This window comes from Pinus tabuliformis, chromosome 6 (assembly GCF_031772625.1).
Source record: "Pinus tabuliformis cultivar Carrire ecotype Pingquan chromosome 6, CPIR1, whole genome shotgun sequence".
NCBI classification, from domain to species: domain Eukaryota; kingdom Viridiplantae; phylum Streptophyta; class Pinopsida; order Pinales; family Pinaceae; genus Pinus; species Pinus tabuliformis.
In genome coordinates this window covers 1,532,674,406-1,532,686,904 of record NC_142292.1, presented here as the reverse complement: position 1 = coordinate 1,532,686,904, position 12,499 = coordinate 1,532,674,406, and the positions used below count along the sequence as shown (strand labels likewise).

Sequence of the window (12,499 nt, the reverse complement as noted above, 5' to 3'; positions counted from 1 at the left end):
CGCCTGGGGAGTGCCTAGCACCTCCATGGGCGTGAACCCTAGAGAGCGGACCTGTCACAAGCAAAACACAGTAGCAGGAAGCAGCGCGGCAGCGTCCATAAAAATTTTGGTATTTTAACTTCAAGTAATAATTCATTTTTCTCCAAATTGTTATTTAGTATTTATTAATATTTAAAAATTTCTAATGAACTCATATTTATATTTTAACTTCAAGTAATAATTCATTTTTCCCCGAAAATAAATTCTTTGGGCGATTGCCTATTTCTCACACCTATGATGCTTTTCTCCAAATTGTTATTTAGTATTTCTGACGGGTAAAAATTGATATTTTTTTGCAAAGTAATATTTAAAAATTTCTAATTTATATTTTAACTTCAAGTAATAATTCATTTTTCTCCAAATTGTTATTTAGTATTTATTGATATTTTTCTGCAAAGTAATATTTAAAAATTTCTAATTTATATTTTAACTTCAAGTAATAATTCCTTTTTTCCCCGATTTTTTTTTTCTTTTTGGCAAAGTAATATTTAAAAATTTCTAATTTATATTTTAACTTCAAGTAATAATCCATTTTTCTCCAAAGTGTTATTTAGTATTTATTGATATTTTTCTCGAAACGCGTCGACAAATGGTATTTCATGTGATTTTGGCCAAAAAATCTCTCATAAACTTAAAAATTTCTAATTTATATTTTAACTTCAAGTAATAATTCATTTTTCTCCAAATTGTTATTTGATGTTAAAGAATACCAATAAAGTTCATTTAAGCTACTTGACTAAAAGAATCAATTTGTTACCGATTCACCATTCTGAATACTAAGTAATCTAATCTACATGGTATTACGCTGTATGTTATCATGTATGATCATATATGTATTTCTTAAAATTACAAATTAACATAAACATTACAAATTACAAATGTTTATATATATCTAAACATTTAACCAACTTTCTTAATTGGCATATTATTATTATATTATTTTATGATAATTTATATTTTTAAATTATATATATATAAAATAATAAAATTTTATAATTTTATAAAATAATTGAAATTTAAAATGATTAAATTGAAAATTTTTAAATATATATTACAATTATGATAGACAGCGCTTTTTGATTTATCAACCCTCACGCTCTGTGAACTACTCCATAATTGTGTAGTTATATATTTATGAACTCTGTTTACAAATGAGACCTTTTGCTGATATAAATGATGTGGGTAAAAGAAAGATTCTTTATTAATATAAAATAAATAATAAAATTTGTCAAATGAATAATAAAATTTGTTAAAGGTCGAACAAGTTAAACATGGTAAAACTCATATAAAAAAATTTTCATTTACATTACTGTATATATTACAATTGATATAACATTTACAGGTTAACTATTCACTATATACCTTAGAACCGGGAAATACAGATTATTTGCTTGTGTCAACCTTCACGGATTGAGTATTGCCCATGTGACTAGCATATACACAACGTGTGTGATTTACAGTTGTCATCTCCCTTCTTTACACAGTTGTCTACCTTATCTCTTATGAAATTTTTTACAGATTATGTATTTATTGTCCTGCTCTGCCCTGGTACGTGGCACGAGCAATAGTTAAGCTCCTCGAACTCAGCGTTACATCGACGGAGGAGAAAAGGTGTGAAGATCCTACGGTCAGAGTTTGTCTTAAGTCGGGTTCAAGCTATCTCTGTTTGGTCTCATTTCCAATCTTCATTCCCAGGACTCCGTTCTACCTTTCTCCATCTCTTCCGTGGCGCTGGTACTGCCTTTGGCTCAGGGCCAGGGGCTCGATGCGTGGACTTCACTGCGAGGTCACAGGTTTACCCCCGCGCTGCAACTTCCTGGTGAAGGCAAGGTAACCCAGTTAAGTTGATTGACCTTAGGTACAGTTTCTTTTTGTTGTTTTCATCGTTTCCCTTTCTCATCGCTAAGCAGCTGTGGTGATTTCTACAGGTTCTTCTTCAGAGGATCCAGGCTACTTTTCAAAGCAGAGAACTGTGCTTCCAGCCAAATTCCTCCGCTCACCATTTCTCGGGTAAGCAACTACCACGGTTTCTTGGTTGTTTGGAACTGGATGGTTCGTCTTAAGGCATTCTGCCTCTTAGCTCTTAGATTTCCAAAGTTGAATGTATGAGAAGTGGTGAAGGTCGAACAGCTCTGCTCTGTTGCTGGGTACTCTTGTCCCTTGTATTCAAGGGTTCGGTTGACATTTAAATCTAAGGAGTCTAATGCCCATTGAGGTATCTGTAAACTGATTCCTGAGCTCTTAGTTTAAGTCTGTTTTCGGGGAGACCTTGCAATCCCTTCAGGAAGGGGTTAAGTCTGGTTAGCTCTACTTGTTACTAAGTTTACTGTTCGGTACACTACCACGGTTTCTTGGTTGTTCGGAACTGGATGGTTCGTCTTAAGGCATTCTGCCTCTTAGCTCTTAGATTTCCAAAGTTGAATGTATGGGAAGTGGTGAAGGTCGAACAGCTCTGCGCTGTTGCTGGGTACTCTTGTCCGTTGTATTCAAGGGTTCGGTTGACATTTAAATCTAAGGAGTCTAATGCCCATTGAGGTATCTGTAAACTGAGCTCTTAGCTTAAGTCTGTTTTCGGGGAGACCTTGCAATCCGTTCAGGAAGGGGTTAGCTCTGGTTTATCCGGTACACCGAGATGTTAAATTATCTAAGAAATGCACTCTGTTTTTGTATAGCACGGTTTCCTATTTTAGCGGTTTTTGCTTGCTTAAATCAACACCATGCCTGCTCTAGTGCATTACTTGTACTCTTATCATTGTATGATTACCTTATTTGATATTAATCCTGTGCCGAGAATAGAAAATTCTTTATATATATATATATTTTTTTAACTGGAAAAAATGAAATTTAAAATATTTGGCGGTGCTTTTTTTCCTAGGGTAAAATGAAATTGGTGCCAACACAAAAAAATAATATAATAATATCACGAATCTCCGGACAAAATACCAGATGAAACAACCAGAAAACCCAACCAAGCATTCCTTATTAAGCTTTAAATCCAGAGAATACTTCCAATGTAAAATAATAACTGCGTAGAATCACAATGGTCAGAGCAGCGAAATCGACATCTTTTGTACAAACAGAGAAGCAGACAATGCTTTCTGGTCTTCTGAGAGCTCGGCAAGTTTAGAAAGTGAGGCCGACGAGGCTAGCGAAAGAGTCGAGGCTGTGTCCGCTAAGCAAGAGACTGAGGCAAATTGCTCCAAGGGATCAACAGCGCATCCTTCCAGCTGAGCAAGAGACGAGGCTGTGTCAGCTGAGCATCCTTACTGTTGTGCTTGTAGATACAATAATTGAAATTCATAATTTAAATGCTTTTATTTCTGTTTGACAGCCACTTTAATGATTAAAGGAACAATAATGCCACCTCTTTCTTATTATTATTTCAACCTCATATTCGCATAAACTTTATTTTTTCTTATTCTGCCCTTAACTTTTGCTTTCACTCATTCCAATGAAACTTTTCAGTTTTCGTGAATTCTGTTCATTTTCGTGAATTAATAATCCTTCACTGCTTATCATCCTCCTTGCCTTTTTAATATGTTTAGATTCGCATAAATTTTATATTTTCCTATATTAATACTCCTTCACTGCTTACAACTCACCACCATAGATTTCTTTTTATTGATGCAGCTTCTTCACTGGTTATCGTCACACGCCCAACCCACACCATAGCCCCTGCCCTCCAGGTTTGGCCGCCCATATACATCATCTCATTATCTTTCTCTTTCTCTGTGCCGCTAATTTCAACGAGAAAGTCATGGCAACCGGCAGCAGCGTAATTAACCCAGTCGTCCACCTGATGAGTGACGTTATTGAGGTTATTAACAACCATGATAACCCTCAAACTCTGCAAATGCAAATTGAGTTGAAGGCCATGGAGAGCCTCGTACAAGATGTTGCCACCGTCTTCTTCCGAGATCAACAGAAAGCGCCTCCAGAGTTCGTGATGTTTTGGTTGCAATTGCTGCTAAATTCTTTTGCACAGCTAAAACACCTTCTCAATCGTCGCCTGGGACGGTGCCAAAGATGTCTGGACTGTGTGGTATGTAAGCCCAGGAGATTCTCCAAAGAAGTAACGTATTGGAACTCATTTTTTAATCACCTCTATCATGGCTTTCAAGGCGAATTGTCAATATTTTTCACTTCTCTGCACTTTCTTTCAACAAAACCGTTGTATAGAGAGGATGCAATAGACTCTGGGTTTGCAGGTTCAGGGATTGGAGATGTTCAACCCCTCTCTGCAGATGATGGCTGGATGCTGTTTCGCAGAGTGGCTTTCAAAGAGGAGCATGTTTCTATGGATATACAAGAGTGTGGCAGGTCAATTGCGGCGGAGTGCAAAGGTATCCCACTGGCTATAAATGTGGTCGCCGCAGCAATGGTTGGGCAACGCAGTGTAGATGAATGGGTTAATTGTTTGTCTTCCATTAGAAGCGTAGATACATCTACTTTTGCAGCTACTCATCCTCACCTTGATGCACAGCTCTATAGATTGTTCAGATGGAGTTATGATGCTCTGCCTAGTTCTAACCTCAAGAATTGCTTCTTGTACTCTGCCATGTACCACCAACATCTACAAAATGCAAATCCACGTGTATTCGAAGGAGTTGATTCGCGCGAATTAGTGGAGATGTGGATTGGAGAAGGTTTGGTGAAGAGCGAAGAGGGAACACATATAATGGAGATGGCCATTGGCCGAAACTACATCAAACTCCTCCTACATCGTTGCTTCTTCCACATTGTTAAGCAGAGCACCAATGTCTTTCGATGGGCGTTTTATGTTCACGATGTTTTTCCGAGCATAAGGGTTCCGGACGTTATTCGTGAAATGGCAATGTATGTAGCGCAGAAAGAGGGGAATTTTTTAATGATGAGAAGCCCAGATCTCCGAAATTTGCGAGAGGATGAATATGAGAATTGCAGAAGAATATCATTTGCTGATATTAATTCTATTGGGGATTTGCCCACCAACTTGAGATGCCCAAAGCTGGCGAGTCTCATCTTAGCAGGCAAAACAGGTTTGGAAAATCTTCCTTCAGAATTTCTACTCTTCCTGCCCTCTCTCACGGTTCTCAATCTCTCCGGCTGCAACCAGATCACTTCAATCCCAACGTCAGTGGGGCAATTAAGACAGCTCGAGTTTCTCTCGTTAAGTGGGCTCAGAATCAGAGATTTGCCAGAAGAGGTCTGCCATCTTCCCAATCTTCAATTTTTGAATCTTTCATTATGTACTTCTCTGAAGTCATTGCCGTCTCAGATTGGAGAGCTCAAAAATCTCAAGCATCTTAATTTATGGAAATGTGATTCATTAATCAATATTCCGCGTGAGATCTCTGAACTTACTTCACTGTGCAGACTCCAGATATGGACAAATTTAAGTGTGGAAATGGAAGCACCGGCAAGTATTTGGAGTTTGAAGGGTCTCAAAAATCTGACGGAATTGGCCGTATATATAGACCAAGGGTCAGGAATTAAAGATGGCATCATGGGAACCTGGTCGGACATGAGGCACTTAAAGTTGATTTACCACAGGACTGATTCTGAAGAGGATCTTCCCCCGGACGTCCAGAACATGAAGAAGCTACAGAGTTTTATGCTATACAGTTACGCAGGGTTGAATCTGCCGAATTGCAAGTTTGAACATCTTGAAATGGTCCGGTTGGCTGGCTGCAAGAACATAAGCGAGCTGACTCCATTGGAGCGGTTGCCAAATTTAAAGATTCTGAAGTTGTATTCGTGCAGTGAATTGAGAGAGTTGGGGATGGGGAGCGGTGGAAGTGTTGCAGGTGGTGGATATCCGAGGCTACAGAAGTTGGTTCTCAGTTATCTATGCAACTTAGAGAGTTTGTGTGGAGCATCAAAGAGGGGAGTGTGGGATGAACGAACACTCCCTCACCTCCGTGTGTTGAAGATACGTGACTGTCCCTGTTTGAAAAGACTTCCCACTGGGATGGACAAGCTGCAAAATCTATGTGCATTATTTTGCCCCCAATATTGGTGGGAAAGTATGATGTGGGAAGATGATAAGATGAGAGTGAAGCTTCAAAGCATCTTCAAACCACGTTATCATTAGTTTCTTCATCGTTGGATTTTGAGTTCTGCTAAATGTGAGCTGTAAGTAAATGTGAGTGAATGAGTGAATGGATAGCATTCCCTTCTTTTTATGCCTCCGAAACGCTAAACTATGATGTATTATTATTCAATTTGAATTCATGATGTTTTATTATTTCTATGTTTTAAATTTAACAATCAAATATTTGTTTTTAAAGAGATTCGCTATGTATTTGTTTTTCGATTTACTTATTTTGAAATTATATAAAATCATTGTGTATAATTTTGCATCGAGAACGCTAAACTGTGAATTCTTAAATTTGTATTTGTAATGTTTTATTTTTTATTTTTTATTTTTAATGTAACAACTCAATTTATTTATTTTTTTGAAAAGAGATTTGATATATTCGATTTATAATAATATTTTATATTTTTAATTCCGATATGCGTATTTTTAAAAATATATTGGTTAAATTAACTTGTGATTGTATTTAAAATTCAATTTTAAATTTAAATGAATGTAAATTCTAATAATTCAAGTATCAAGTAACTTGAATATGTTTTATATGTTTTTTTTAAATTTAAATTATTATAACTATTTGATTTGATAGGATAATAATTTTATATTTTTATAATGTTATTTGTTTAAGTATAAAGGGGATATAATGTTATTGGTTTAAGTATAAAGGGGATGGAGTATTTATATCTCTATAGAAAGTTAATTAGTTATATAGATGTTAGTCTCTTGTCATACAAATAAAATAATCGCATACACCAATTTGATGTCTAACTTAACTACATTTTAAAATTAGAAAATTAAAGCATTATTATTTTATTATTTATGTTCTTAACAAAAAATATTCACCCTTTTCCTAAAGATGAACCACATTAATTGGTTCCAAACGTCAACCAAAATTCAATAATGTGATTAATCCGAAAAACATTCTCTTATGAAAAAATATATAATTTATGAAATAAATAAATTTCATATTATTAATACCATTAAAATAAAATTAATAAAATATTTCATTTATTTTTTTAAATATTAATTCACGTTTAAAAAAAATATAAATCAATAACCAAAACTATTAAACTATTTTAATTTTTTTAATGCTAATTCATATATTTTTAATTTTAAAATTTATATAATTTATTATTGTACTAACCTTATCAATTATTTTAAATATTTCAAAGGAACAAAGTCGAATTAATATAGGAAATGATTTTTTTTCAATGATTTTTTTTGGTTAACTTTAACTAAAATTTGGCAAAAAATTTTAAAAACTTTAAGTTTAAATTGTTTAATTTGTAAAATTGGAGTGCCCTTGTTTTGAGAACACTAAATCGTGAACTCATTTGGTGTATAAATTACAATACACCTTTCAAAAATAATCTTCAATTACTTTATTAATTTACGAACAAAGAACTATGTTATCACATTTTAAATTTAAAGGTTTCAAGTCTTTCCTTCATTATCCACTTAATAAATATAAAATATTTTAAGTGGGTTGTCTTTTTTTAATAGATAATAATAATGATGATGAGGATGAGAGTGGAGCCTATGTTCCATTTTCCTTTCTCAGTGCTATTATTTACATTGAGCTTGTGATGGATATTGATTCCAAGATATTTGAATGAACTACCTACAAGTTATTGTCATAATCTAAGAAAGTATCATATGTGATCTTTCTAAATTTAATTATCATGACTCAATAATAAAAATCATACTTACCTTGGAACAATTTTTTAGAGGATTCTTGCTTGTCAAAATTGTAAAAACTCCTTTATCAAAAAAACAATATCATCAAAATAAAGGAGAAGATTGATGACTATACCAATGAGAGTGTGACAAACACAACTAGCTTCTATCAAACACTCTTACTAACTTATGAGTGCGTATTCCAAAATGGAGGGGGAAAGACTACCCTTGTTTAACTCCAACATTGTAATTTATTTCTTACCAATCCTTGATGATCCTAAATTTGACAATAACATTTTCATACAACCTTGTCATAGTAACAAATAACTCAAGAGAAACCTTTATCTCTTCCAACTTCTTTCAAAAATCTCTTTTTACCTTTATAAATACTAATCTTTTATATATATATATATATATATATATATATATTACATTATAAAAGGATTTGAGAAACACATTATAAAAATATTAAAAGAAAATTAACATTTTTATAAAGTAACTAATAATTTTGGAAAAATATTTATTTTTTCCAACCTCTTTCAAAAAACTCATATAACCTTTATAAATATTAATCTTAAAAAAATATACCGTATACTATAAAAAGATTTTAATAACAAATTAAAAAATCTAGTTTTTTTCTTTAATATTAATAATTTATAACTAAAATCAAAATATAACTCAACATGAAAAATCTCATTTAATAATAATAATAATTTATATTTCAATTAACACTAATAATTTATAATTCAAATTAAAAATCTAATTCAATAAAGAAAATCTCAATTATAATACAGATCATAATTCTTAAATTATTAAAAAACAAAAAAGTTTTCTGCACAAAAGCCTCTCTTATACCATATTCTTTTGATTTTTTTCCTGGTCTACAAAGGACCATATTATTGAATTTTTTTCTTATCTACAGAAAGACCATATTAATGTATTTTTCATTGTAACTTTGCAAATATATTCGCATGTTTTATATATTTTGTAAATTAATGATAAAATTGGTATGCACTTAAGACATTTTTATGAAGAAATGTCTTCATAAAAATATTTGGATTGTTTTGCATCATTATTTTATATATTATATTTTAGTTTATTATGGAATGTATATGATAATGATTTGCTTAAGAATTATATTTTTTTAGTTTGATTTTATACTATTAATGGTCTGAGATATTTTTTTATTAAACATGTATATTTCACTATATTTAAGTAATATGGATTGTTTTAAACATTTATCTAAAAGAAATAATAGTAGTTAGGTAGTTAGGCAGGTTATTTTTAGTAAAAAAGATTTACGTAGTAGTGTGAATATAATGAATGTAAGAAGTCTTACGGGAAGGTTCAACATGCTGAAATGTTCTTTTTTAATGTTTTTTTTTTTTTTAATTTTCTTATCTTTTAAATAATACTATAAATAGAAATATAATGGAAGTATGGTAATGAAAAAAGTAATCATTGTTTGTAGAGTCATTTCCTTCCCTAACTAATAATATATGGAATCAACTTTCATTAAGGGTTTTCCTTATCATTCTTGATTCATTACTTTGTTCTCTATTGTGTGTAATTGTTTGTTAATATTTTGAATTATTGAACATATATTTAGTACATAGGAAATCATACCAAAGCTCTTTGTTGGTTCAAAAATGAGAATGGTATATTTTTCTTTCTTTCATATTTTTCAAGAGAAAAAAATAGGGGTAGTGAAACAAAAAAAAATTAATGGAGGTTGAGAATGAAAAAAACAAAAAGGAAAAATTCGAAACTAAAAAAATAATATTTGAGGCTAAAAAAAGAACCCCAAGAAGAATCCATGAGAATAGAAGTTGGAAATAAAAATGAAGGAAGAGGAATGCAAAGAAATGAGACAAAGAAGAGGCCAAGAAGAAGAAGCTAGAAAGAAAGGGGAGGAGCAAAAGGCATTTATAGAAACTTTGTCCAATCAACTAAAATAAGAAATATCTAGTGCATATATAATGGATATGGACATTCCTTAAATGTTGACTTCAACTATAACATGAGGACATTTTCCTCATAGAGAGATCAAAATCTCTCCTACAAGGGAATTTAGAATAGTTAACATAATATATTTTAGATATGATCAAACCTTAGGAATGATTTCCACGTAAACTAAGAAAACATCATGAGTCCCTAATCTATCTCCTGTGTCAGTGATTACACATAAATATTTAGAGCATAACACTCATAAAGACCTAATGGAAATGTATTCAAGTGACATATTTTTCACATAACCCATAGAGAAGAATTTAAAAGATATGCTAATGTAGATAAAAAAAATTACAAGGCTACAATCATAAATCGTGAGGATCAAAATAAACTTCTTCAAACAAAAAGGAATAGCTTGTTTGAGTACAAAGCTTGTGCTAGCAAGGTCCATGGAGCTTTTAAAACTATGTTGAAATAGGTGTACCCTTGTTTCCTAAAACTTCAAAGAAAAATAGAAAAATTGTTTCAATAATGGGAGGAGGCCAAAAAGAAAGGCATATGGCTAAAAGATGTACACACATGTTGATGGGGGGAAATGTACCACCAAAAATAAGGGGATATCCCCGCTGTAAAGTCCTAATTATACATCACACTATTTGGGATAGGAGTCCCATCCAATATGTGTGTTGGCATTGTGATGCATGCATTGTACTTGATGGAAACCCTCTCATAGACGAACATGTCACTTATATATGCCAAAGAAGCAGTTATCGGGAGCCATTGAACCATTGGGAGCTTATCGGAGCAATAGAGGCGCATTTCCATATATAAAGAGCTTATCGGGAGGAATCGGGCCTATATAACCATTGGATGCATGTTTAATCATTATTGGGAGTTGTTCGGGCGATCAAATCCCATATATGCATTCATTTATACTATCGGGAGGTGTTTGGGCGCTTAAAACCCTTACATGTGTTAATACATGTATTTCGGCATATATGCGCATCGGTGGTTTGGGTATGTAACACCGTTGAAACCTCCGACTGCATTGGACCCGATAGCATATCGCTTTTGGTTTATAATAATATCGCATCCGCAGTGTATCGCAATGCATAAAGGGTTGCCCACCCCAATCCTCCGATTGCGATAAAAGGAGCGGACCCGATATATATATAAAACATGGTTAATGGGCATGTCGCATCCGATCCATCGGATCGGAAGTCGGGAATAAGCCATGATACGGGCATGCGTTGTTAGCGATGAGGAGCGGACCCGATATATATATATAGGCTGGTTAATGGGGCATGTCGCATCTGATCCATCAGATCGGCCATCGGCAATTAGACGATGTTATACAGCGATAAGGAGCAGACTCGATTTATTATTGTTATGGGTGCATTAAGTTTAAAGTCCGCCTTTTGTTGTTTGGACTTGTTTTTTCGTTTTACCGCTATTCTTTTCACTTATCATCGGTCAAAGCAAGCGAGCCTCAGGATTTCGGATCCTCTAGTTTCGACTCATGGTTTTATCAAAAGCATGACTATATAAGAAGAAAATAGATCCTTTGGCATGGGATCGATTATGAATTGAAGATCTTAAGGGAGAGTTGATTGGCATTCTTGTGATCGGTGAAGGAGCATTTACTGAATCTAAATCAAGGAGAATGCGCACAGAACAGAGCAAAGGATCGCAGGCTTGAAGTTCAGACATTTCTTCGAGAGAAATCGCATTGCTTCGGGTGTATTGCAGTTCAGTAAGTAGCATAAGAGCAGCCAACCGCAGGGTTTCTTTTAAGCAACAATCATTCTTTAACTCTGATATAGCCTCCTCTGCTGTTCGCTAAAGGTTCTGGGTGCGTATATTGGGTTTATCTTGTGCCTAGCCTCCGGGTGCACTGTTATATGTATATCCTCTGCATTATGTTCTGATTTCGGCATAAACAACCTCTGTTTTAATGGGTGACCAGATCGAGCATTTATTTATATTTTGATCTAGTGCTTGGGTTGGCACTTGGGTGATTTTGAAAGATCTGCTATATAAAGAAAATATATAATGATCTGATGCTTGGGTAATTCTGAAGATTTGTTTACACTTGATGACCATTTGATCTTCTTGGATCCAGTCTGAAAATTAATGGAACGTGGTCCTTGAATGAAGTAGGGGGTTGTAGCTCCCTTCCAAGAGAGACTGGAAAACGAGAGAGGGTTGTAGCTCTCTGCAGGTTGCAGCCTGCGTACTGGTAAAGGACTGCACCAGTACAAAATCATTGTAAAATAAGTTCTATTTGAAAGAAGATAGAAACATATTGCAGCAGGTGGTTTTCACCCACATTGGGTTTCCACCTTATATCTGGTGTTCCTTTGTGTGACTATCTGTTTTTCACTGTTCTTGTTCATTATTATATGGTACTGACATACAAGTTAATTATCAATATCGGAAGAATAATTTAAAGCATAAATCTGGATGGTTTATTGAAAAGAACTTAATAATACTGATTCACCCCCCCCTCTCAGTATTATTTCCAACAATTGGTATCAGAGCAGGTCCTTCAGAAGAAGCTTGATCGCTTGAAGGAAGATCATTCATCATGAGTAACTACGAGAGGGAAGCATCAATCAGGCCACCAATTTTTTATGGGACAAACTTCGTTTATTGGAAGGTAAGAGTTACTGCCTATCTTCAATCTCTTGGTACAGAAGTCTGGGATATCATAGATACAGGGTATACTTTTCCATCAACAACTCCTACAGGTCCGGCTGA

General features: G+C 33.8%; 1 protein-coding gene across 3 annotated transcripts; it reads left to right on the top strand.

Annotated features, from left to right (window-relative positions):
• Window positions 1-1,735: 1,735 nt before the first annotated feature.
• Window positions 1,736-6,248, top strand: LOC149264571 (putative disease resistance protein At5g63020). Of its 3 annotated transcripts, XM_089428479.1 has the most exons (4): window positions 1,736-1,869; window positions 1,968-2,049; window positions 3,670-5,224; window positions 5,395-5,658. In XM_089428479.1, the coding sequence occupies exons 3-4, from the start codon at window positions 3,797-3,799 to the stop codon at window positions 5,512-5,514; spliced, it is 1,548 nt and encodes a 515-aa protein (XP_089284605.1). In that variant the 5' UTR covers window positions 1,736-1,869; window positions 1,968-2,049; window positions 3,670-3,796; the 3' UTR covers window positions 5,515-5,658. The 3 variants fall into 3 exon arrangements, with proteins under 3 accessions (XP_089284605.1, XP_089284590.1, XP_089284598.1); XM_089428464.1 differs by having other exon boundaries at window positions 3,670-6,248; XM_089428472.1 differs by having other exon boundaries at window positions 1,736-1,877; window positions 3,670-6,248.
• Window positions 6,249-12,499: the final 6,251 nt, after the last annotated feature.

Bases quoted from the DNA above. Each gene is read 5' to 3' on its own strand.
- LOC149264571 (XM_089428464.1), top strand. From the start codon at position 3,797: ATGGCAACCGGCAGCAGCGTAATTAACCCAGTCGTCCACCTGATGAGT.